Source organism: Lontra canadensis, unplaced genomic scaffold, assembly GCF_010015895.1.
Source record: "Lontra canadensis isolate GAN:19392208 unplaced genomic scaffold, GSC_riverotter_1.0 scaffold6, whole genome shotgun sequence".
NCBI lineage: Eukaryota > Metazoa > Chordata > Mammalia > Carnivora > Mustelidae > Lontra > Lontra canadensis.
This window is the reverse complement of record NW_022631000.1, coordinates 34688283-34714906: the sequence shown is the minus strand read 5'-3', so window position 1 is coordinate 34714906 and position 26624 is coordinate 34688283. Positions and strand designations below refer to the sequence as shown.

Genomic DNA, 26624 nt, shown 5'->3' with positions numbered 1-26624 from the left:
ATCACAGAAATGGCATTTTTATTAGTTTCTAATAAAAAAAAAACCCTACAAGGTAAAATTTTTCACATTTGGACTAGGAAGAAAGCACACATTTACCCAAAGCCAGCATATATTTCTAAACCAGCCTTACTAAAAATTGCTTTTGGATACTGAGCATTTCAGGGATTTTTATTGATTTGTATTTTGTTTTTAATGTTCCCTCTGCAATCTCATAATTAGAATCATTAAAATTCTGTTATAATGATCTGGGAAAAGCACAGTTTGAGACTGGGGAAAAAAAACAAACAAACAAACTAGTAAGAATATAAAAACAGCATCTCTAAGATAAGTAGAAGAGAAAAACCAGTATTACTCTAGACCTCCCCAGTCCATAAAACCAAGTAAATCTAGCATTATTCTAAAAAGAAGCCTCTAAATATGGTATATCTGATGAGAGTACACAAAGATTTCCCTAGAGTTACTTTTTTTCAAAGATGGCCATGCTACTGGTAACAGGCTCCACCTTTTTGGCATCTATGGAGATGTACCGGTGGGCTATCTAGGGGTGGGGAAGAGGACTTGAGAAAATGGAAGAGCTCACCTACAATTCAGAAGGTTGAATTCAGTTTCAACCTAGAAGTATGACAGGTAATTTTAGGGAGTATTACAGGAAGGTGGACCTTACATATCAATGAGAATGCAGATTCTTTGAAAAGAATCTTTCCTATGAAAATTCACTCAAGGAAGAAGAACTGGAGAACGCCACCTTGAAGGGCTCTCCCTGCTTGACCTTGCAGTTTACCTGTACTGGCAAGCAGCCCCATTACATGGATGGTTATCATCAGGAAACTCCATCTTTCACAAAGGAAGCAAATGCAAACTGCCTTAGACCAGATATAATTACTTTTTGTTGTACAAAAATGTTACTTCTCTTTGCTTTTCAGTTCAAAAAAATCAACTGGATAATCACTCTTTTAGTTAGGTTAATTGTAGCTTATCTGAACTCTACTCTTTGAAGAATTAAACCCATAGAATGACTCAAAATTTCACATTCTAGAAGTAATAACCAAGTCAGTCTCTTAATTTAAAATCTTTTACTCTTTGTCATTCAGTTGTATATTTACATAAAATGAGAGTGAAGATAAGGCTTTCCACTGACACTTACTGTAAATACGGAAGCAGTGTAAAACAGGAGCGGAAGAGGGGTCTCCTTTTTATTTCTCTCCTGAAGAATGAGTTGTGAAGAATGTAGTGGTTGTTCCACATCATAAATCGGACCTCTTTCAGACCTCGAGAGTTGGCTTCTTCAATCAATCGAATAACAGACTGGAGTAGAAAATAGAAGGTAAAGGAAAAAGAAGTTAGAAAAAAACAATCACTAGGAAATATGAAAAATGTTACTCTAACTAAAGGCAAAAATAGTTAACCTTGATGTTAACATCAGAAAAGCTTCAATAAAGTGCAGAGAGTCAAATTAATTCCCTTTACACACAGGATTTTTGGAGAGGGGGAAGAGGGGAAAGAAACAGAATAGAAAGATGCTCCTTCTTCAGAAGAGCATGGATTTCTATTATGAAACATGTGAGGCCCAGGGATCAACTCTGCTCTATTTTGAGGCCTTAACAATGTCCTAGAAATTTGTTTATATTTCTTAAGGGAATTTTCAGAAGAGGATTAAAGATAGTAGTGTATACAGTTCACAGAAACTAGTTAAGTTCCAAATCCAAGAAATCTTTCAGAGGAAAAACACAGGGACATGTATTCTGAGAATACATTTTAAATAGTCTCTTATTCTCCTTGGAAGGTATTAGATACTAGTGATTACTTAAAAGAGTCTCAGAAATCTTAATTCCATTATGTATTATTAACCAATTAATATTATACTAGGTATTTTTCTTTTGCTATTGCCTTAAAAGAAAACCAAAGGGTAAAGAAGTCAGTTATCCCTTATTGTAATGCTGGAAATGAATTTAATCAAATCAAAGAAGTTAGATCTTTGGAATGTGAAATTAATCTCTAAAGTCCATTTCATTGTTTTAAAATTTGACTCTGAATTCTCATTAAGAGGCAAAATAAAGCCATCATCATTTTAAAACCTTACTTTGTGATTTGATTTAGAAGATATTCTTACCATCTCACACTAAGGATCCATGTACACATATGACACAATTTTAAATGACTGATTTGCCTGACCACAGCTCAATAAACATTTTCAAGTATTTCTTCCAGGGGCTTAAGAGTGCTTGTTTCCCATTAGACTTCCGAAATGCTAAGTGTAACACGTGATTCAATGAACATGAGCCCAGGAGCCAGAAACAGCTAGAAACACATTAGTGCTCATCTCATTAAAATTATTCCAAAGGAGCACTAAGTCTGAATACTTACCATGTAAATACTTGGTCTCTACAGTATTATGATACTGGGGAAAGCATTTTACCTCTCTGATAACAGTGGTATTTATGGATTCCAGATCAATGAAAAGAAATACATCCTCAGAAAAATTGAGAATAATGTTAATTGTATCAATAAGACTCCATTTTATATCAGTAAGCTCTTATATTTGTTGTTCTGTTTAGTCACTGTTGTAAAGGATTAGAAGGAAAGGACAGTGAAAGACAAGAATTTTGGGGAAAGAACCTGTAAATACCTCAGGATACTCTCTCCATCCAAAGTGGTCCCTACAGAAGAACTTCCAGACTGTGTGGTAAATAGAGTTTACATTGCTAGAGGGTGGTGTGGACAGCCTTCGTAGTTGGTCAAATTCAGTTGTTTCATACACATTCATGGCATTCAAATCTGCCCAAAATTCTTGTCCTCTAAAAAGACCCCCCCCAAAAAAGAACTGTTAATACATTTGCAAAACAGAAATAGCTAAACATCTCATCAGACATTAAAAATATGTAGTATAGCATGCTGTAGAATTTTCAAAACTTATTTGGAGTAGAAAGGACACTACTGGTTGTTTCTCCATTTCCTACATGCCTTTTTTGTTTTTTTTAAAGATTTTATTTATTTATTTGGCAGACAGATCACAAGTAGGCAGAGAGGCAGGCAGAGAGGAAGGGAAGCAGGCTCCCTGTTGAGCAGAGAGCCCAATTCGGGGCTCGATCCCAGAACCCTGGGATCATGACCTGAGCCGAAGGCAGAGGCTTTAACCCACAGAGCATCCAGGCGCCCCTCCTACATGCCTTTTCTTAACAAGACCAAAGGTTCCAGGCCATGGAGTTATGGTACCACTGACTGATGCTTATCCCACAGTATCAGCGTATCACAGACCTAAACCAATCAACATAATCCCACCCTCCCCCAAACCCTGGTTTCAGCCAATCAGGGAGTCAGTTTTAAGATGAAGCTGACATAGAGAGCAGACAGAGAAACAACAGAAACTTCTCTTAAAGCTTGCCTTTTTTTCCAGAGGTATCAGTTTACCTATCAATACAGAATACACAATATTGCCTGATGAAAGGAGAAAAAAAGAAAAACAAAAACAAAAAAGACAACAAAAAAACCAAACCCCAGATGAGACCAGTATTGCTGTTTTACCCAATATCAATACTATCTTTTGTCCCGGGGGTTAGAGGGGGAGAAGTTGGCAAAACATGAAGAGCAAGATAGTTTGGATTATTATGAAGTTTAGCTGTGAGAATATTTTTGTCATTTTGTTATCTGGTCTGCTGCTGCTGAATCAGCACTTCATAAATATCTCAATACTTTGGGGGGAAAATCCCATTATATGAATCAATACCATTTAAGGAATTATAATGGGTGGTCCATTTAAAATCTTTTTAATGGAACTTCATCTAGTGTTTGAAATATCTTAACCATTATTTTAAATAACTGGAAAAATGTTCATTGTACTGTTCTTTTTGTGTATTTTTCAAAATATCCCTAAGAACATATGAAAAATAAACTACATCATAAAAAAACATCATAGGTATCAGCAGAGTGACTAAGTTTCCAGACACATTCCTTCATCTTTGTACCCTTTTCATAATGGAGTTCTTTCTTTCTTTCTTTCTTTCTTTTTTAAAGATTTTACTTATTTATTTGAGAGGGATAGTGAGAGACAGCATGAGCAGGGGCAGGGGAGAAGGAGAAGCAGGCTCCCTGCAGTAGGGAGCCTGATGCGGGCTTGATCCCAGGATCCTGAGATCATGACCTACAAACAGCCAACTGAGCCACCCAGGCGCCCATCCACCACAGATTTCTAAATGGAGGTCTATAATACACAGGATATTCCAGATCTAGTGGCACTCACAATGACTGGTTCATGTGAAATCCAGGTGTTGGAACAAATATTCCCAATATTCAACTTATTCCCTTGTTGTAAATAAGAATTTTGTAAAGGGTATTAATTTTGACCTAGGGGTTTTGTTGGTTAGTACAACACTTTCCAAATTCTGCTCTAGGAACACTTGTTTCAAGGACTGTTAATAGGTATTCTGTGTAAAAGGCATTCTGTGGTCAAATGTTTGAAAAAAACTTGGTTACACAAAATTAAACAATTTACTTATTGCAGCCACTCCTCAGCCCCTTTAATATACTAGGTAAATACTGAAGTACCACGATGAGGGCTATAAAGTATCCTTCCAAAACTGTCACAAGGCTCTCTTCCTTTTTTTCCATGTATGCCTATTAACATCCCTCAACAAACACCCTTGGCAAATCTACCACCCTCTATCCTCATGTTCATAATTTTTGAAACAGATTCTATTTGGGGGGGAAAAAAAAAAAAACAAACAACACCTCAAGTCATATATCCAACTAATGGTGCCAATGAAGCATGTAACTTAATAAAAGCAGTATGTTCCTTTAAAAATTCCTAAGGTGCTTCCCCAAACCCTAATTTCCTGCTTAGGAGTACAGACAGGAAGGAAGGAAGGAAGGACAGAAGGAAGGAAGGCAGTTATGATCTTAAAAGTACCATATACTTTTAATTAAGTGCGAAATGGAAATAAGACAATAAAATGTAGTTTAAAGTCACATTTGAACACTTCTTGGTTTAAAATTATTTATGTTAAATAAGGGCACTTAATTCAAAAGGAAAAAGTGTTTCTGGAAAATTGTTTAAAAAAAGAAGAACAAACGCTGAAAACCGGAACTCCTATACCTAAACTAAACCTCAACCTCACATCAAGTTGCTTAAACGTTTTTCACTTAATTTTAGGAGAATCTGATACTGAGCCAAGAGATATTAACCTGTTTCTCCCTCTTAACATAATTTCCAGTTCTAAACAGATTTTCTTGCTTTAAGTTCATTTCCCAGTAAGTGTTCCCAATTATGAGTTAAATCCTCAGTATTTTCCTTAAGGAATTCGTAGAACAGCAGTTATGATGTTAATATGCATTATAAACAGCCAATGTTTTTTGTTGTTAAAGTACCAGATTTTATTCTGGACACACCACTCTAGCAATTTCTGTTTAAGCCTGTATTATTAAGACTTCATAGATAATGATTTGCATGAGAAAGACATCTAAAACTGCAGCTTTTGCCACATCCTCTGTGCATTTCAGTCCATTGGGTATTATGAAATTTCTATGACAAATCCTAATTTACTACAATCAACTGTTCTTTGGATTGATGTATCAAAGTACTGTTTTAGCTCTATTTGATTTTCAATATGCTTTTCTAGACTTTGCAGAGACAAAACAACAAATTTGAAAAACATTAAATTATCTTTTTATAAGATTAATTTTACCACCTGCTCTCCCTTAAACAGGGAATGCTTAAAAAATCCAAAGCCAAGAATTTCTTTTCTCCTCCATCTGCATCAGTAAAAAATGCATGCGATACAGATGCCAAATGTTCAACATACACCACTCTTCTTTATCAAACCATTGTCTATTATGAGAAAGCAGTTATGAGTCATGTATGTGTGGTAATGGTGATGGTGGGCTGTATTAGGCAATGCACAAAGAATTAAACAGATGTAGTTCCTGGCTTCCAAGGGCTTCAAGAGAGAAATAACTAACAAAACATAAAACCAGAGTCCATACATCTGCCTATCTAAACTCATCAGTGGCAAGTACATCCTGGGAATGAGAGGATAAAGAGTTAGCATGCAGCATTATGGGACAAAGGTGGTTACCGGTGTCTAGGAATGGATAAGAGGAAAAGAGGCTTTACTGTATCAATCAAACATAGATTTTTCTAAGAGAAAGAATTTTAGGAATAGTTTAAATAACAGGAAAAAATACCGGTAAAGAAAGAAAATAAAAATAATACCAGGGTTGTGTAAAAGAACAAGAAAAAAATAATTCAAGCATTTTGCTTCTTGAAGAAAGGTAGGGACAGGGAGGGACAGGAGAAATGCAAATAGCTGGAAAATGAACTCTATTAAACAGGGGTACAAAGCAGATAAGGAAATGTGAACCAGGGTAAAATAGGCAACATGAAAGATGTCAGGCCATGAACCAAGGAAGTAAGCCCAGGGTCTCAGAGCCTCAAATTTAAGAGTACGAATTTAGAGTACTGAGGTGATAAAGGGTTGAAGCAGTAAATACTGGATGTGTGAAGACTGAGCAAAACAGACAATGCTAGAGATTCGGAGGTAGAGGGAAGCTCTGTAAAGCAGGGTGCAATAATCCTGGTAGATGAGAACTCTACATGGCCTAAAGACATCCCCCACTGAGGGATGGCCAGAAAAGAGAGAGTATGGGAGATGGCCACTATATAGGATTTAGATTTGACTAAATATATCATGTGGCTAAATTAATCAGTACTGACTTCCCCAAGATATAACCCTATCATGATGAATCAGGAAAAAAATCTTATAAACAGATTGATGATTTTTGCTACAAAAGGAAGAATGAACTAGAATTGCTGAAATATTAACAATTCTGTTTCCATATGCTTCACCAACAAACACACCACCACACATACCGATGTAAGAATCCAGATACAAAACTAATCTAAAATTCTGAAATAACACCCATTCTCATAATTTAGATGCTTTATAACAATGATTCTCCCCCTACTCAACAAATAACTTGACATACCAAGTAAGACATTTTTCAATTATTTATTATCTATGCATGGAGCACCTATACCTACCTAAGTCAGAAACAATGTCCCACAACCATCATTTCTTCTGTGTACATTTCAAATACAAAAGAAAGTAAACAGGGACCATGATGTAAATAACAGAACTATAACGAAAACCCAAAACTATTTTTAAGTTTAATGAAACAGAAATTAGTAAGAACACGATCTCTTTGTTAGATAAATAGTTCTTGGGATTATGCATTTGGGGGCCCAGTAAGGAATATAACCATTTTAGACAATTTTTCTGTATTTACAAGTTGTTTGAAACCAATAAAGAAATATGAAAAACAAAAAAATCTTAAGTAGACACACTGACTAAGCACTGGACTGTGTGCTGGGGATAAGATGAAATGGGCCAGAGTCAGTAAGGAGAGAGAGACACAAGCAAACCCAGCGGTATGGTGTGAAATATGGCACAAAGGTGCTCTGGGAACAATTCAAAGGCAGAGGGCCTACCTCTACTGGAAATGGGGTCAGGAAAGGTATTCGTGGGAGGTATCCTAGAGTAGATGAAATGAGAATCAAGTCTGGCAGGCCACCACGCAGACAATGGGAGGCAGGACATCACATGCAGAGTGACTGACATGTGCAGAAGCCAACCAAACAAGGCACAAGAGACCCAAGAGTGGGCAGTACATACAGTTCATGTGAGAGGTCAGGGTGTTATGTGTGTGAGGGGGATGATAAGAGATAAGACTGGACTGGATATGTTGGCTGGGGCCAGATAATGAAAAGCTTTGTATGCTGGGTTAAGAGGTCAGGACTTGATTCTGTGGGCAGCAGGAATCACTGGTCTGTTTTCAAGAAAGTTCAGACTCGCCTTTTAAAAAGCTACTCCAACAGCGATGGTATGGAGGACTGATTTGTTTGTTTATCTTAGGTAGGACAAGGTGGGGAAAAGGAGGGGAAAGGTGGCGACAGGCACTTACTTGCAAAATATTTATTAGCATGTTCATTATTATTAATACTTATTATTCTTAGGCTTAGCCATCTGTAACTATTAGAACTACACAAGACAAATGATAATAGAGAACTAAGGAGGCAACAGCAGGGAGACTCTGAAAGTTATTAAAGAGTCAAAATCTGACTGCACAAGATATGCACATATGAGGCCAAAGGGAATGTAGAGTCTAGGATGTGTCCCATGTTTCTGATCTGGATGACTGGATAAGGTGCCATTATAGGAGACAGGAATTGTAGGAGGTGGAACACGTTTAGGTGGGAAGATGATGCAACTAAAATACAGAAGTCAGACTTTAGCAATGGTCAATAAAATTTTTTGACCCTACTCAGCAGTTTTAACCAGAGGGGCTAGATTTCAGAAATTTGTCTTCCATCCTCTAAGAGTTAACTATTTTCCTACAAGGATAAATCTGTGCTCTCAAACTAATTCACACCTGCCCTAATCAGCCGACTAACTAGACACAATTAATAGGTCCTCTCATTTTATTACTGTGATGTAGAGTGAAAATTTCTCTGAAAACTGAGGGTCATAACAATAGTAGAATAAAGATCAAATGAAGTATATAGAGTATTTAAGCTCTTCTGCTATGGACTTGAGACAGGCATGACAGATGGGATATGTTTGCTGCTACTAAAGAAATTTCACAGGCACACAAAATATAGCTGGCTTTTGATACCTGGCTTTGATGTTTCCAGAACTCATTTAGCAATGTTGGAATATCTAGCAGCTTATATATCCCTTCAAATATGTTACAAGGTGATGAGAATCAAGCCATGGCATATACAATACCAATGTATTTTGTGAGAGCAGTGTAGTTATTTAACTTCAGAAGACTACGTATTCTACTTTATGCTTCAGAAGCATAGTAAACTGTCATTCATTCTGTTAAGATTTTTGCTAATACTGACACAAATAGCAGAGTTACTGGGGCAATAAAAAATTTTCTATAAATGCTTATATAGGCAACATCTTTCAATATGTAGCAGAGATTAAAATTCTATATTTAACTTCTACACTATGACATGGGTCTTAGTACCAACTGGATTTTCTCTCTTTGTATCCAGAAGTAGCTATAAATACAGACATGCCTACAGATCAAAATTAGAAGTTTCCATTATTACACATATGACCCTCAGTAGTTGTGGGTGGGCTAAGAATCAAATGTTGACAATTAAATCGGTCAACCTCTAAAGAGACCCTGATCAAATCAAGACAGGATTGCTGAGGCTTAGCTCACTCTGTAAAACAACATCAAACTGGGATCATGGATTTAGCTCATGGTTCCAAATATCTCAAACAATTTTGGGTAGGCAAAAATATATATATTTTAAAGATTTTATTTATTTATTTGACAGAAAGTGAGATCACAAGTAGGCAGAGAGGCAGGCAGAGAGAGGGGGAAGCAAGCTCCCCGCTGAACAGAGAGCCGATGCGGGGCTCGATCCCAGGACACTGGGATCATGACCTGAGCCGAAGTCAAGAGGCTTAACCCACTGACCCACCCAGGCCCCCCGCAAAAATATTCTTCACTTTAAGATACAATGAGTTTCCAAGAATCAATTCTTAAAATGGTGATCATTTTAAGACAAAATTCTGACTGCATACGCTGCTCCTTTGGTGCCTCCTGAGATATCTTGGAAATAGGTGAATGGGAAGGCAGCAAGTTAGTGAGAGGATGCTGTCTAGAATCACATTGATCCGTGTTGTGTGTTAAACGCCATGGCTAATTTACAAATTGTGAGACATCTAACTGTGGTCTTACTTTTTAAAAATTGTTATTTATTCATTTATTTGACAGAGAGAGAGAGAGAGATCACAACTAGGCAGAGAAGCAGGCAGAGAGAGAGGGGGGAAGCAGGCTCCCCGCTGAGCAGAGAGCCCGATGCGGGACTTGATCCCAGGACCCTGAGATCATGACCTGAGCTGAAAGCAGAGGGTTAACCCACTGAGCGACCCAGGCACCCCCTAACTGTTGTCTTAAAGTCATTATAGAAATGAATACTGTGAAATAAAAATGAGACGGTAAGAGGAGACAAAAGGAAGGCAGATTCCCTACATGAGAATACCATTTTTAAGCTTTTGTAATTCTATATTCTCCAAAAGCATGAGAAGAACTAAACAAACACATAACATAGTTTATTCTCAAAAACCTTTGTACCAAGACACATTTGAGTACACCTAAGTGTTTCCTAAATCCTAAAAAATACCATACACTGAAGTCCCCTCTGCCCTATGCAACCACTAAAAGCAAATTATAATATCTACTTGAGGAAAAGAACCTGCTAAATTTTGTTATGTTGGGCTTTTTGTCCGCTTTTACTACAAAACTACCAGATCAAAGGAAAGAACACAAAAGAACTTTCTAGTAAGATGTGGTAAGCCTAAAAATCTTTCATAAATAAAAATTACACCTATGAGATCAGAAAATCTCACTGCTATCTATTTACAGAGGCATGGGATTAAATTTTGCACTCTGAAGACATCAGAAATGTCATACAGCCTTAACTTTTAGCCAAGTTCAGTCACATGTCCTGAGGCTCCTAGAAGGTAACTTAAGTGAGACATACTTCTCAACCATGGCCTGAAGAGGAACTGAAACTTAATTTCTACAAGAATAGCTGGGATAGAAAGCACACAACAGATTTTTTAAAAATGTGTATCATACCTTATACTGCCTTAAATTATGCAGTTACTGCCTTTTATGAAGATGAGTGAATATCCCATTTGTTAAGTGAAATATTTTTAGAACTGTGAAGTTTCTATCTTACCTCAAAGTAGCCAATAAAAACTGCCATGTACTCAGGGCACTATACTGATTGATTAAATTTTGTGAATATAGAATTTAACAGCATTGGAAGAGGGGTAAAATATATTTGCTTATACAATTTTTCTCCTTGATTACAAAATCAATTGTATGTAAATGCTAAAATTACTTTAAAATAATTGCTTTCAAATAACCTCAAATAACTCAGAACTCATTTACACATAAATGAAATTATAATTATAAATAATTATCATAAAATAAATCCTCTAATAACCACCAGGAAAAAATACAGGCTATTAATTTATAGATCAACTTTTAAAATTACAACTCTTTAAAAAAGGGTTTTATTCAGAATTTTCTCAACTTAGCCTTATCTTTTTCCCCACTTAGTACAGATAAACTAATTGATAAATGAGCAAATTAAAAATATACACTTCGATGGCTTATTATGAGAACCCAGAGATGACTAAGAAGCTCTCAAGACTAGAGATTTGAATATATGCAAACTAACCATACAGAGAATTCAATACTTCCTGAGAGTTTTAAGCAAATTTCTTCAAGGAAAAAAAAAAAAGATTTCCTACAGAAAACACATTAGGAGATACCTTTTTTCTTGTGTACATTTCATAAACTGTGACCACAAAACCTTTCAATAGGGCTTTAAATCAGTAACTTTTTCTGGGGGAGAGGAATCTATGAAGCCAATCTGTTTCTCTGACAGATTCAGTTTTATCAATAGTTAAGATAGCCTAAATTTTGGTAACAAATCAATTGCAGAATCCTTTATACAAGGCTTCTGATGTGTGGCAGCATTTGGACAATCAAACGTCGTAAGCAAGCAAAGTACTTGCCTTCTGTTTCATAAATTCTACCCCCCATTCAAGGATATCTTTCTTTTTATTACCTCAGAAGGCAAATCTACTATTTCTCCTGTGCTTATTTTTATTCTCTCAATGCCTGGAAATGAAAGAGCAAAGCCAGGTGGCAGTCAGAAACCAAAGACCAACCGCAGCAGGAAATTATTTAGAGTATTTTGTGCCATTTGCCCTCTCTACGCCCTGATCAGCTGCAGGAGCTGTGAAGATCACAAGGTGCAGGCAAGATCCTGAGAGCATACACAGTACAAGCAAATTCACCCTTGGGCCTCTATCCCTGCCATTCTTCCCCCACTCTTCAGTGCTGGTAAAAATTTCAAGCAAAGAAGGTCACCCAAACTCTATGGCTATATGTTAAATGAGAAGGGACAGTTAAAAAAAAATCTCAGTCCAAAAAGAAAAAAAATTTTTTTTTTAAATTTTATTTATTTATTTGACAGAGAGAGAGAGAGAGAGAAAACAAGCAGGGGGAGCAGCAGAGCAGAGGGAGAGGGAGAATCAAGCTCCCCACTGAGCGGAGAGCCTGATGCTGGGCTTGACCCCAGGCCCCTGAGATCATGACCTGAGTCAAAAGCACACACTTAACAGATTGAGCCACCCAGGCACCCCCCAAAAGAAAAAAAATTGTTAACAAAGAGAAATTCCTCTAAGTATGGCCTAAACATATTTTCCAGTCATATGAGAAGTGCTATGTTTCACATAAAGAGAATTAACAAATCCTTATGCTCAGAAGCAATAGAGCCAAAATAAAGGACATCCATTTGCATAAATAGTATAAATTTCCTGAACTCTTTGTCAAATAACTTAGTCATGGGAGATTCTAATATACTCCTGACACATTTTGTGGCATACATACTTGCAAATCACTGGTTTCTGTAAAATGTGAAAGGGAATAGTCATTGGCATTCTCACTAAGAGCATACCTTTCATTGTGATGACCATGTAAAGGTTCTTTACTGGCCAAGTGGGTGTTAAAAGTATACAGCACATAGCAGAGAAAGATCAAGGAGACAGACACATTTTGCTGTGTGGACACAGCAAATAGGAATGCTTAGTTAACTCCCTTCTATGCTTGTCTTAGCACCAGTAACAGGTTAGGTCAGCAAGGAAAATTGTTTAAGTTTCACAATTAAAAGTTCATTAATATCATCAACTTCTACAATTTAAGTTACTGATCACAGAAATAGCTATAGTTAGCATAAGACTGCAACTATAATTTTGCACAAATCAAATATAAACCTTATAAACTAGCAAGTTGAATAAATGGAATTTATTACGCACAAAATCCTTTTTTCCCCCAGATTTCAAAATGTATTTCAGAACTTACTGCAGTTTCAAATTCCCCCATTAACAAGGAATTATCAAGGCTTATAGTTCATGTGTCGGGGACTGGGTTGGATTAGGTTTAACACTTACAGGGATTTTAAACAGACACAAGTCTGTGCAGTATAATTCCTGGCCCCTAGAAAGCACTATCATAAGTAGCCTATAAATATAATAATACATTTTATTAAAGGGGTTCTTCATATCTAAAATATAATTTGTTCGCTCCTAGAAATGGTAAACTTCAGAAATATTTTATTCTTTTGTATAGTCTGTGCTTATGGTGTTGCAAAGTATGGTTCAACCCAAGACCTTAAGCTATTACTCTAAAATTTGAAACCCAGAATGAAACAGAACATAACTAAACCCTCTGCACTCTGTTATCCTCCAAAAAGATATAAAATCACTCATATTCACTTCACTTCAGTTTAAGACTCCCAGTTTTATTTTAAAAGAGAAATTCTGCTGCTTTTATGAAGGGAATTTCAATTAGATACTGGTAAAACTTACCAGTATCTAATTACCAGAACCAGCCTTATAAAGTTGTGCTAGAATAATCAAGAATCATCTTATAGTTCAAAATGTTTTTTCCTTTGCAAAAAATGATACATATACTTAAGTTTTCCTGCCACAAAAAGAAAAGTGCAACTCTCAAACAAGACACTAGTAATTATTAAAGGTTACTGATCTACATTAAGAGGACCTCAGGTTCTAATGTGATAAAAATTACTACAATCAAAGGATACAAAATCTAGTGGTCTCAAATCAGAGGATAAGAAATAAAAGAGGTCAGAGGAAATCAGTCATAATCTCAAATGGCTGGATTTTAGTAGCATTTCTTGGATATCCCAAGTTTGTATGAGCTACGTACTGTTTAACCCTTTAGAAAGAGCCTCCAAGCCCAATATAAAACTAAGGATCACCAACTAAGATCCGAGATACACCAGTGGAATTTATAAATTTACCTGCTTTATGGTAGAATGCAAATCCAGAATCTAGAAATTCTAGTGTAACAGTAGGAAACAGATTTATAGGAACATAGTAGAGTTAATCAAATCGTAGCGTTTGCATGTCCATATGCACAGAGTGAAATCTTAAACGATGAATGGAGCACACTTTTTTCCATTTACAATAAAACATAAAAACTCTAGAGTCAACTCAAGAAAATGCATACTGTGTCATGTATTTATTTTCAGCGATGGCCAGGTAACCTTAAGCTATTTCCTTCAACTATTTGATTTAAAAGTTATACATCTTTGACATTTTGAAGGTTCATTTTCATTATAGTAAATACTTCAGGAACAGACTGACCCCAACCTGAAGTCAGGTGACAGCTGCTTCAAAAAGTCTAATCTGCTTATTGACAAAAAGACAAAAACAAAAAACAAAAAACAACAACAACAAAAAACACCCAGAAAGGGAGTAAATGGATGACTGCTATTGATCCCCATGATAGCTCTACACAGACCCAGTAACTTCACTGGATTAGTATAGACAGAAGCCAATTAGTTTTATTTCATATGTAAATAGAGCACAAAGAGGTACAAAAAATAATTCATTGGATTGCTTTATCCTAAAGCAGAAGGCACACATTTTGAAAGTCACTTCAAACACAGTTCTTGCTTATGGAGCTCTCTCTTTCTCTTAGGCAGGAATTTTTAAAATAAATTCAAACTCATCCAGCTGTGTATATTCAAGAAATACCAAAAAGTCACAAGGCATAGGAAGTTTCAGCTGTTCTCCTCTCTCCAGTGTTATCAATAACACATAATGAGTTAGTTCCTATATCATCACAGCTGTGCAGGCCAGAGCTAACTTGGCTAATTTAACTATTCCAGTATAGTTCAGTCAGGAGCTTGCTCTACTTTATAGATAATCCACTCTGCAAGTCAAACAGAAAATAGCAGCATATGCTCTATGTTATCATTAATAACACTTCTCCCTGTCTTCTTTCACAAAGTTCCTGTGAAGGCATCTAATGGTATTGTCTCTTGGACAGATTAAAAAAAAAAAAAAAATCAACAACCTTCTAAGAGCAATTAACAATCAAAATAACTCCAAAGTAAGACTGTAACACCATTCCAGGCTTAAACCATAACCTAGTAAAACTCCCTCTCATATCGATAAGCTTTAATTCCCGAAGAGGAGAAAAAGAACACTGGCCTCTGAGAAAAATTAACCATGGAGTCTAGTTTGTACTTTCTTTTTCACCCTCCCCCTCTTTTAGGAATTCAGGATTAGAAATAATCACTTAACTTGGGACTTATTTTCACCTACAGATTACCTACAAATGAAGTTTGCAGAGTGCCTTTCCTTCATGGGTGGTAATAACTAGAAGACTGTTCTGTATTCTGGCACACTTTAACATGAATGTAATATAAAAAACAGTGGTGATCTCAGTTGCTCAAGAGAAATTTGCACATCCTTCACAATTTCAATTATCTACAACAGTATTCTACACAGTAAAGCTCTTTCAAAACTGCTTAGTCCTGCCATTTAGTATCATTTTCTACTAAGGATGAGTGCCTAAATTGTCAGAGACTATGTTTTCTTAATCGAAAACACAACATTCAATGTTGTTTTCTTAACTGTGTACTTGGAATTTGGAAGTTCTCCAAAGCCCATCCCGTGAGCAAAAGAAGCCTTGGCATCTGAATATGGGGAGTTCATACATACAACTAGTTTCCAGTTGATGTCAGCAATAAACATCTGGAGATATATAAGGGCAGAGTGAGAAAGAACAGTGGGATTGTATCATACTTTGGGATAAAGACAAAATTGCAAAGAATAATTAAAATTATTTCATTACAACGAACCAAATAAGCATTTACTATTGAAATCCTTTTTTTTTTTTTTTTTTAAGGTTTTTAGTACCCAGGGATCTTAAATAAAGAGTTGGAAGAGACCTGTGAACTCACATAGCTCGTAGCTCAACTTCCTAATTTCATTCTTGGGAGCGAAATGAATATTGCACATCTAATTTGGATTAATTTAGATGTTAAACCCAATACATTTGCAAAACAAAGGATTTTATCTGTACGGTTTGAAACTATGAACTTCTGTCTCTGCTAGAGACCCAGAACTATGAACTTTCCCCAAGCTCCATACAGTCAAGTAACAGGGATATGGTATATAATGATTTTCCAAGTCATATAAACTGTTGAAAACAAATGGGATAAACAATTGCCATTCGTTATTTCTGAATCCAAAGACTGCTGGGCCAGACTTGGGCATATACACAGCTGAACACACACTTCCTGGTTATGTGCAATCAGTACAGATAGACCAGCTTTACAGGCCTGACCACAGAGATTAATAGCTTTAGCCAAATAATGTGGTAACCATGTGAACCTGGGCTGCTCCAGCTTGTTTGTGAATCTCTCAGCAAGGCTCAACATGCCGTTATCTGCATCTTGTTGCCAGGAAACACAACATCGCTTTGGAATACAAGGAAAACCAGGTTGCAATGACCACAGGTCAACTTCCCAAAAGCCTAATTTTTGACACTTAGCTATCTACAATCTTGTATTTCTTACTGTTGTCTATGAGAACTTCACTTTACTAATAATTAACTGTTAATACCTTTTGCTATTTTTATCAGAGCAGGACCACTACCATTAACAATGTAGCAGCAGCATTAGTAATTACAATAATTGACTCATACTTTTCCTCTCAAGTATCAAATGAACATTAATTTCATTAAAACAGATTTGAAAATCAAGCACTCACTCCAACTACTTTATTACTGATCCAACAATGTACACTTATAGGCCTATATCCAGGTCTAATTCTTTAGCTAAGTAATTTTACTAAAGAATAAAATACCCAATATGCTGCTGACCTAAGAGTTCTTTTGAGATCGAAATACCTGTCTTGCCTTGCTCATGGCAACAGAACATAACGTGTTGGACAATAATCCTGCTAGTTTCTTCCAGACCAATTCAGAAAGTAACTTTATGTACCAAGATGCTGAAGTACTCAGCGGACTGGAAATTTGCTTCCAAAGAGTGAAGTGGGAGGCCACTATTCTGCAGTTTTGCAATCTGGAGATGGAAGGATTACAGTGGCTTTGAGAGTATATATAAAATTAATTACCCTGACATACCAACTAGAATTGCTAGCTCATGAGCAACACAGATTTTGGACAATACCTTATTTAAAAGATTTTTGAGATAAAATGAAAAACATCTTTATCTCCTCCAATGCTTGCTTAAAAAAAAAAAAAATTAAAAGTACTTAGCTTTATTACAGGACGTTAAGAATTTTGCTACCCAAGTAAGACAGAATCTTGACTATCTGATATTATCAAAATAATACGTTAATGATTAGAAAGCTACATTTTAAAATAAGATTTATTCATTCATTTATTTACTTACTTACTGGGGGGCAGGGGAGTGAGGAATGGAGAGGGAAAGAGGGAGGAATAGAGACTCTAAAGCGGATTCCACACTGAGTACAGAGCCCAATGTGCGGGCTCCATCCCACAACCATGAGAGTTTGACCTAAGCTGAAACCAAGAGTTGGATCCTTAACCAACTGAGCTACCCATGATTTAAACTACATTCTTGATATTATCTTACTTTTATCTCAATGGCTCCTATATAATAATGCCTTAAACTTGGATCTTATAATGTCTCTTATCTTATTCCATGCATCCCTTTTGAAACACAAGATGCAAAGTTCTAGTCTCATGATAATTAAGTTGCTAAAGAGACACACAGATCTGTGTACTATACAACCGAAATAATGCAATATTAAGAGAAAACCACTTAATATTAAAAGGGAGCAAGTTTAAAAAATAAAACAAAAAGCTGGTTTCTACAATGTGAACAATGCCCAGGCACTACGTTGAACACGGGTTAACATCAAGACTAACAAAATAAACAACTTAGAAATGGTTTCTAATCAAATGACACCATTTGATTCCTGACTCTCCAGACACCTGGGTTAGTGTAACTCAAGTTATCTGTGAACAATGACAAAGATGACTCTGAAGAAAGTGTTTTTCTTGGGGGCATCTGGATGGTGCAGTCGGTTAAGTGCTCTACTCCTGATTTAGGCTCAGGTCGTGATCGTGAGGTCATGAGTTCCAGACCTTACCTGCTCAGCATGGAGTCTGCTGAAGAGACTCTCTCCCTCTTCCCCCACAACTCCCCCACAACCCCCCCACACCCATAACAGATAAATAAAAGAGGAAAAAAGGGTTTCTCTTGGACTTGCGGATTACGATTCTCAGCGTATTTTTCCTTCCTATGGGTCATGCCTTCCCATACTGCATCAGGCCATTCATCATCATTAGGCCATTCATCATCTGTGAAGTTGTCAGGCTGCCCTCATTGTCTCCCAAGTCAGGTAGCACAGACAGATGTATTCTTCTCCCATCATATAATTTTAACCCTCTCTCTTGGTCACAGACAAATAGCCATTAATATCACATATTTTAACTCCTATACTACAGGGGAAATAACTAGAAACAAAAATTAATGCTTACTATACCGCCATTATTACACTAGCAACTTCACAAGTGGCAATTATCATTTTCCTCTTCATTTTTATGTTCAATTAAATACAAATTGAAATGTGGAAACTTCAATTCCCTATAAATGACTACTGCTTGGGCATCCACACTTAAAAGAAGCAGATTATTTATGTACATGCCTTGCACACAAAAACTTGAGGATAACATTTTTATTTAAATGATAAACATATCTATTAACAAATTTTCCCAATTCATTATTCAGGTCTAAGAAAACAGCCTGAATTGCAGAAAAATTTTATCTGTAAGATAAATAGATTAATAAACTTAACGGTAAAAAGCCTTAAGGAAACTAAAAGAAATTTAACATGTTTGGGCATGATTCAGAAGTTTGGGAAGAGGTTCCCAGAAAAACTGTGCCATTCAAAATGGAAAGAGTGCCATAATAATCTCCAAACAATACTATTTCCCTTTAAAAAACAGAAGCTACTCAATATGCAAATATTTAAAACAGATAAATTTGGTACTCATCATTTATGCTATTTTAAGATTAACCTTAGACTTTCTTTCAAAAGCAAACTCTCTTGTGCAATTAAAACAGTATCTAATGCACAGCATTCAATGTATATGCAACTTCTCAGGCACATACATATTGCACAGGATGACATATGAATTGCTCAAATCATAAAACCTTCATTTTCTGGTTAGGTAAATAGTCTGCATTCAACCAGCATGAAAAATCAGGATAGTATATAGCCAAAAGAATAAAACCTGTCAGATTACTACTGAAAAAAACCACCCTACTAAGCGTTTAGCCTCTTGACCTTCTCTATAGGATTTAACAGCTTTAAAGTAGTTATAAATACATACCCATACTTCATTCTCATTCTATCATTCTCTGGGTTACAGTAAAATCTTTCCAAGTGCTCCTGGGAATCAGTGGATACACTCTGCCATTTTTGAGTAGTTGTCCTCTTGATCTGCCAATGATATGGCAACACCGTGTGGTGCTTCAAACAATCCCTGCCATAAATACAAGTGCCTTGCAAAAAGTCCATGCAAATTTCAATTCCGTTCTCCTGGTGAGTATGGTACTGTAGCTGGTTTACCAGCTCAAACACAAGGTCAAGGGAAGCCTCTTCACTTTTGTCCTGAAAGAGCTCAGTACTCAACTTATCACTGGTGTCCAAAATGTATTGGATTGTAAAACTGTTGTCTTGGAAAACTCCTGGAATGTAATCCATAACTTTGTCTATGCAGTCAGGACTAGCAGGAACATCACTTGAAACTGAATGCAAAAGGTCAGTCTGGAAGTGCCCTGCTGTAGAATCGGCCACCGTCCCACTAAGAGTTTCAGGTGGAAAGCTGTGATCCTGGATTGGAACCACTTGTTCTGGACCATCAGTGGAAGGATGGGCTTCTGGTATTTGCCCCCCAACACTTGTCCCATCAGGAATCAGAACAGACATACTATTTTCTGCTGGTGGACATGATGGACTGATTTCCAGGGGTTTTTTCACAATAGGTTCATGTAAGCTGCTCTCATCTGCACTCTGGTTTCTAGATCTGAAAACACCATCAAGTGAGCCAGATTCTAGCAAAGTATTTAAAATGGGCCTCAAAGACCTCAGGGTTCCAGTTCCCAATCTCTTTTGCTCCTTTTTCTTAAAACAAGTCTTCAATGGAGCGATCTTCTCAGACAGTCTCATTTGGCATGAAAAATCATCAGGAGGAGAGGGAGGCTGCACTACACAGTCTGGCTCAGGTTCAGTGGTTTCCATTTCCATGGTGTGGGTTAGCTCCAATTGTTCCTCAGAGTCTAAAAATCCTACCAGGAAAGGAAAGAAGATGATCATTTACAAGCTGACAACAACTGGTTCCCATTCATTCATCAAAATGTTTTGTTTCAGTCTGTGACTAAGTCCATGAGGTCACTTGTCTTATACCATATTTCATCTTTATGAGTTAATTTTAAATTTTATTGAGAAATTAAGGCTCCAAAGAAGCCAAGGCTATTCAAAAGCCCACAGCAGGTAAAGGTAAACCTTCCAACAGGCTCTTGACATTTATTTGTGGACAATATACAATTGGTAATTCTGCTAGGGTATGAATTTTTACTGTAAGTCTAGAGTGTGGTGGGAGGTGAGGGGTAAAAATAAGTGTGGCTAACGGATGACAACAGGGAAACCACATCTCTGCTTTGTGGTTCTCTTCACAGTTGTTTCTTTATCACCGATCCCAGGAGGTGACAAAACCTGTTTCTTTGTTTAAAAAAAAAAAAAAAAGTTCACCAAATGAAGGATAAACTTCAAAGTTAAATAGTGAGTGAATTTAAAAGCATGAGGATATAGTCAAGAAACAGGGGCTCTCAAAGAAAGCCAGGAGCATGTTGAAGTGTTTCTAAATTCCAATATATTCCCCGAGGATGTTAAGGGTCTACCTTTTACAATTCCCAAAACATTACCACTATTGGAGGAAGAATACCAGTTGCTTGTTTAGCAACAGAAGCTACATCAGCAGCAACCACTATACGCTATCTTAAAAACCAAAACACAACTTCATAATTTAGAAAGGGCCTCCCTATCCTTGTCTTCAGAAAAGTTACATATATGACTTTATCTATTAAAACAAATGAAGGCATGTTATAGAAAAATAATACAAGAATAAAAAACACACACCAAATGTATGTGTTTCCTAATGAACTACTGAGACCAAAAAAAGTGCTGTCTTCAAAGAATCAGAAAACTAAAACCTAAAGTAAAAAGCAAAGAAAACTTTGTAAAATGACCGTGTCTTCTCCACAGCCCAACATTCATTAACCAATTCTGAAAATATTTACTAAGCATTGTACGAGATGGAAGAGCTGGTGATGAGCAATTAATCTTCTCTCTTGGCCAACTGACTAAAAGAATAAGAGATCATTGATGTTAGGGCCCATGACTTCATCAAATACTCCTCCCAAGTGATCAGTACCATGCCTAGCACAATGCACGCGGTGGGTGCTCTATAATATTTTTTAACTGAATCACTGAAGAAAATGCACCTGTTAAATGACTAGTTCTGTTAGCCTTTATAGGTGAACAGAATAATAAAACTGACTACCCAGAATAACAAGTATTAAAGATCTCATTGGAGAGATTCATGAATCTATGTATAGAACATTCATAATGAACAAACTCTGAAATAAACAAAAACACAGTACAGCTAACCCTTGAACTAGGCGGGAGTGGGGACGGTTCAGGGAACTCACCCCTGGAAAAATCTGCTTGTAACTTTTTGCCTCTCGAAAAACTTAACTACTAATAGCCTACTGCCGACCAGAATTAACAGTTGATTAACACGTTTTGTGTTATATGTATTATATACTGTATTCTTACAACAAAGTAAGCTAAAGAAAAGAAAATGTTATTGAGAATATTGCAGGAAAGAGAAAACATGTTCATAGTACTGTACAAAATCCGCATACAGGCGGCCCCGGAAAGTTCAAACCCCTGTTCTTTAATGCTCAACTGTATATAACCAGGTGTTAGTGCACACGGTAAGTACAAAAGAAAAAGGCAGAAAGAGTTCAGTGTGAGCTGGCATTGTTAGGGAAAGCTTCACAAGGAGGGACTTGACATAAGACATAAATCAACTGGAAAGCAGCCAAGCCAGGCGTTATTATTCATCACTTGGTGATCTTGCCTCAAGGCACAATTGGCACAGATTGTGGTATTCCCTCTCCAACCACACTAAACCCGCTTGTGTCTTCCCTGGCGTGTGTGTGTGCGCACGCGCGCGCGCACACACACACGCTATTCCTATCACCTCCAATCAAGGGAAAAGAGACACTGGACCAATTTCATTTATAGAGGTATATACACACACACATACACACACACTATAACTTTTCCTGTTATTGCCCTCCGTCAGGCTCGGAAAGAAAGCAGAGAACAGAGGAGTGGCTGGAGTGGGGAAGTCACTAGAACCTAGTTCCTCAATTAGTTTGCATAACAGAAAAATAAAGATTGGAAGGACACTTCCTCCGGTCCCCCGCTGCAGGCGACCTACCGCTCCACCCCTCGCCTCGTGATGTCCCCCGTCCTCCGGGACTCCCGGCCCCTGGCACCGAGCGCGGAAACCACGCTCTGCAAACTCAGGACTCCTCGTCGACCAGCCGCGACGCGACTCCGGGACGCCGAGCCCGGGTCCGAGAGACGCCTCCTGCCGGCCGCGGCGGTTTTCGCAGCTCCGCGCCCCCGCCCCGAGCCGGGCCAACTCCGCGCAGCGCAGCTGAGGCGCCGCCCAGCTCTGCCAATTCCCGGCGTTCCGGAGCATCCCACCCCCTCAATGCCCCTCCGCAGGCACCAGAGCACCCCCGAACCCTCGCTGCAGCCTGGTCCCTACGAGCGCCCCCCGCCCCCGCCCAGGCTTCCCTCCATCTCAGAAGCCCCTCACGGCGCCTTCCACAGTTAATTTCTTCCTCGCCTCCTCAACCGACCTTCCCGAGAGGATCGTCCTGCCAGTCTCGGAGGTTCGCAGAAATGAGCCGAGAGGTGCAAGGGGAAATGCGCCTCTCGGGGTGGCGGCGAGGAAACAGGCGAACACTTATGCGCCTTCAAAGTTGATCTGAAAACAGCCTGCAAACTTCTGGGCTGCAGCCGGAACGCGGGTCTGCCGGAAGGCTCCCCTCAGCTGCCGTGCCCGGACCCTGGATCTGCGAACTGCTCCTCCGCCTCAGAGCGCTCGGGGTTCGCCCGGCGGGGGAGGCCGCATAGACGCGCCCCCCGCGCCCACCCAGACCAAGTGGGAACCCGGAGACGCCGGCGACCGCGACTAAACCCTTCGGTGTCTCCCTCCGATTTATACACCTGCCCGAGGCCCTAAGTGATTAATAAGTGTTAAGCCAATCCCACCCCGATACTGACTGGATCCGAATGAATTCGGCAGTAAAAAAACGCACAGTCTAAATATCAATCACCCTAGATCCCCGAAAGGCTGCGAGGCCGGCGCCACCGTCCGCGCCCGCCATCCCAGCTAGGGTCTCTCGCCCTCCCCTCAGAGCCCACCCGGAGCCCTTCACCTGATCGAGCAGCCTGAGAGAAGCGACCACAGGAGCCGAGTCGCCGCCGCACCGCCGGCTCGCTGGCAGCGTCCGCGCGGGAGGATTGGCGCGGAGAGCGGGCTTGGGCGTCTAAGGGTCGCAGGCCGGAGACGCGACGAGCAGCGCACGGGCCATTCCGCCGCCGGGAGTGCAGAAAGCCGCGACCGCACTGCCGAACCAGCTCTCTCGCCTGTCACCGGGAGCTCTGCTTTAAAGTGGCTTCCGGTCGCCTCCTCTCGGCTGTCCCGTCGCGGAGGCGGAGCCTGAGCAGCGGGGGAAGAGGGGTGGGGTGAGAGGGCCGGGCGCTCAGTGGGTGCCGCGCAGGAGGCCCGCCCCACGTGCGCGTGCGCGCTCGCTTGCAGGGAGGCGCGCGAAGTGTGCGTGCGATGGCCGCGTGTTCCCGCGAGGGGGCGTGTCCTTCCGCGCGCCGGCTGGGTACCGGCGAGTTCAGGTCTGCGCGCGTTGCGGAGCGCGCGGCTGTGAGGAGGGGAAGTGTGGGCCGCGTGGAGCAGGCCCTACCTGCCCGCAGACACACGGAGGGTCACTGTGTTCCGAGGAAACCCAGGCACCCGAGAGAGGATGTGAGACGGAACGAGCCGTTTCTGTGCGGTTGGCTTTATTTGTCTCCTCACAAAACGCCTCCTGCCCTTGACGCCGCGGGACCCCGACAGGAGGCAAATGGCTGCTACAGCCCCTGTGGCCAGACGGGGTCGCCCGCCCCAAGCCTGACGGGTGGCCCAGCCGCGCACCCGAGTCGGCAGCCTGTCCGGCGCGGTCGCCAGCGCGCCTGTTTCAGGGGGAACGTAGCCTGACAGAAGGGAAACTCGGCTTTGGGGCTTTGACAGTAGAAGCGCGAATCTGTTCTGGAAAGCTCTTAAGTACCGAAATGACTAATTTATTCATTCAACAAATGTTTGTCGAATGTCTGTTCCGTGCCAGGCATGCAACTAGGTTTAGGCTACAGCCCTGATCAACTCGGACGCCATGCCTCTTTTCATGGAACTTGCAGAACACCATCTATTCGTGTTTAAAATATACACCGCGTGTGAATTTGCTATAGTTTCTGGACTATAAAATGCCCTTCCTATATTGAATTTCAGTGACGGAAGTAGAGGCACTACGTTAAATTCATATAACCGCTATATATCCGAGGAGAAAGACCCTCTTGCTCAAAGTTAATTATGGCTATATCCCCCAGTGGCTGGCAGAAAGGGAGAAGGGAACACTGCTTGCGAAGAGATGCTCTCTGCCGGTGGCCTGAAATCTAAACCGACTAAATTCCATAATTCGGAGAGTTTCTGGGTTGAAAAAGCCAACTATTACCTTACAAAACATGAACGCCTATAAAAATAGTAGCTAAGCAGCAGTAGTAGTAGAGATAATGATTTCAAGCTTTCTTAAACTCTTCTAAACCAGATTGGGTGAAATGCCAGCAAAAAATAGATTAAGGAGGGGCGCCTGGGTGGCTCAGTGGGTTAAGCCGCTGCCTTCGGCTCAGGTCATGATCCCAGGGTCCTGGGATCGAGCCCCACATAGGGCTCTCTGCTCGGCGGGGAGCCTGCTTCCTCCTCTCTCTCTGTCTGCCTCTCTGCCTACTTGTGATCTCTGTCTGTCAAATGAATAAATAAAATCTTTAAAAAAAAAAAATAGATTAAGGGTAGTACCTCCCCAGCAGGCTTATTTCAAATTGCAAGTCATGGCCATTCAACTAAGATAGTAATGATATGGACAGAATTCAGACACTAATAGGTAAGATAGAATTTTCAGGCTTATACAGCTGTATTAAGACAATATCTTGGTCTGTGCCTACTCCCTACATGGAGTTACCTAGAAGCAAGTATCTAAGTTTAAATCTACCATTTTTACTATTTGGTCTTTGTCTCATCTGTTCTATGGTCCTTACATTTCATGCCTTCTTTTGGATTAAATATTTTTAACTCTATTCTCTCCCACCAATAAATTATACATTATTTTTATTTTCATAACAGTTCAGTTATTTATTGCTGTGTACAAACCACCCCAAAACTTAGTGATTTAGAATAATAGTTCTTATTTGCCCATGATTCTGGATTCTCTGGCTTAGGAATTCAGGCAGCGCATAGTGCATGTGGCTCAATTCTGCTTGGTGATGCCTAGGGTCTCAACTGGGGTGGTTCAAATAGCTGGGCCTGGCTCATCTAGGGCCATATGTCTTGGGCCTCTGTTCTGGCTATTGGCTGGACTCCCTAGTTTTTCTCTGTAAGCCTTGTCCTCAGGATTCATTTGGGCTTCCTCACAGCATGATAATCTTAGGATTCCAAGAGGAAGCAGTCCAAGAGGACAAGCCTCAATATGCAAGCTTTTGCTTACATCATGCTTGTTAATGTGTCCGTCACCAGAACAAGGCACATGACAAGCTCAGCATCTACGTGGGAGGGACCCATAGGAGACCATGAATACAAGTATGAGAAGGTGTGGTTCAATGGGGGTCACTTGGACTAAGGGTAGACCACCTTATTCCAGGGATTAATAGTTAAAAGTTACTAGTTAAAAGTTACTTCCAGAGTGTAGCCCTTTGGAATTCCAGTTTAAAGTCTTTCTTTCTTAGGCCCTGAACACAAATTTTTCACCTTCCATTCCCTACCCATGTCTCTTGAGGCAGTTGAAAACTCTAGCTAGTTCTCAGCTTTTCCACTATGACTTTCAGAATGTCAATTGCCCCAAAGAGAAAAATGGCACCTTCTGGACTCACGACTCTTGGATCTAGCTGCTCAGACTGTTAAAGTTTTACTACTCCAGAGGTATTTTCTACAGGGTCCAATTCAAATGTGACCCCTGGAAGAAACGGAATTGGAAGGTCCTCCTATAGAACAGAATCAGGAACTGACAGATTAACTGACCAAGGGCATACATTTCTAGTTATCCAACAGGATTGGAGATGTTCTATGGACCAGTGACCAAGGGCATACATTTCTAGTTATCCAACAGGATTGGAGATGTTCTATGGACCAGTGACCACTGTGTGTTTCTCATTTTCCCCTTTCCTGAATGGGACTTTTACCAATATCCTGTACTTTGCCTATCTACCATTATTTTAGGAATATTGAGGCAAAAAACTTTTCTTTAAAAGTTGGTT

General features: G+C 39.4%; 1 protein-coding gene across 2 annotated transcripts in view; it reads right to left on the bottom strand.

Annotated features, from left to right (window-relative positions):
- TIPARP (TCDD inducible poly(ADP-ribose) polymerase) overlaps positions 1 to 23725 on the bottom strand; it is a 30126-nt gene extending 6401 nt beyond the window's left edge. Inside the window, exons 1-4 of one of the 2 annotated variants that reach the window (XM_032852580.1) lie at positions 23489 to 23725; positions 19297 to 20254; positions 2627 to 2795; positions 1145 to 1305 (exon numbers count right to left, since the gene is read on the bottom strand). In XM_032852580.1, the coding sequence (XP_032708471.1) occupies positions 1145 to 1305; positions 2627 to 2795; positions 19297 to 20213 (1247 nt within the window). In that variant the 5' untranslated portion in view covers positions 20214 to 20254; positions 23489 to 23725. Of the gene's footprint in view, positions 1 to 1144; positions 1306 to 2626; positions 2796 to 19296; positions 20255 to 22476; positions 22605 to 23488 lie in introns of those variants that run through there. The other variant, XM_032852581.1, reaches the window with a different exon arrangement.
- Between the last annotated feature and the right edge of the window lie 2899 nt (positions 23726 to 26624).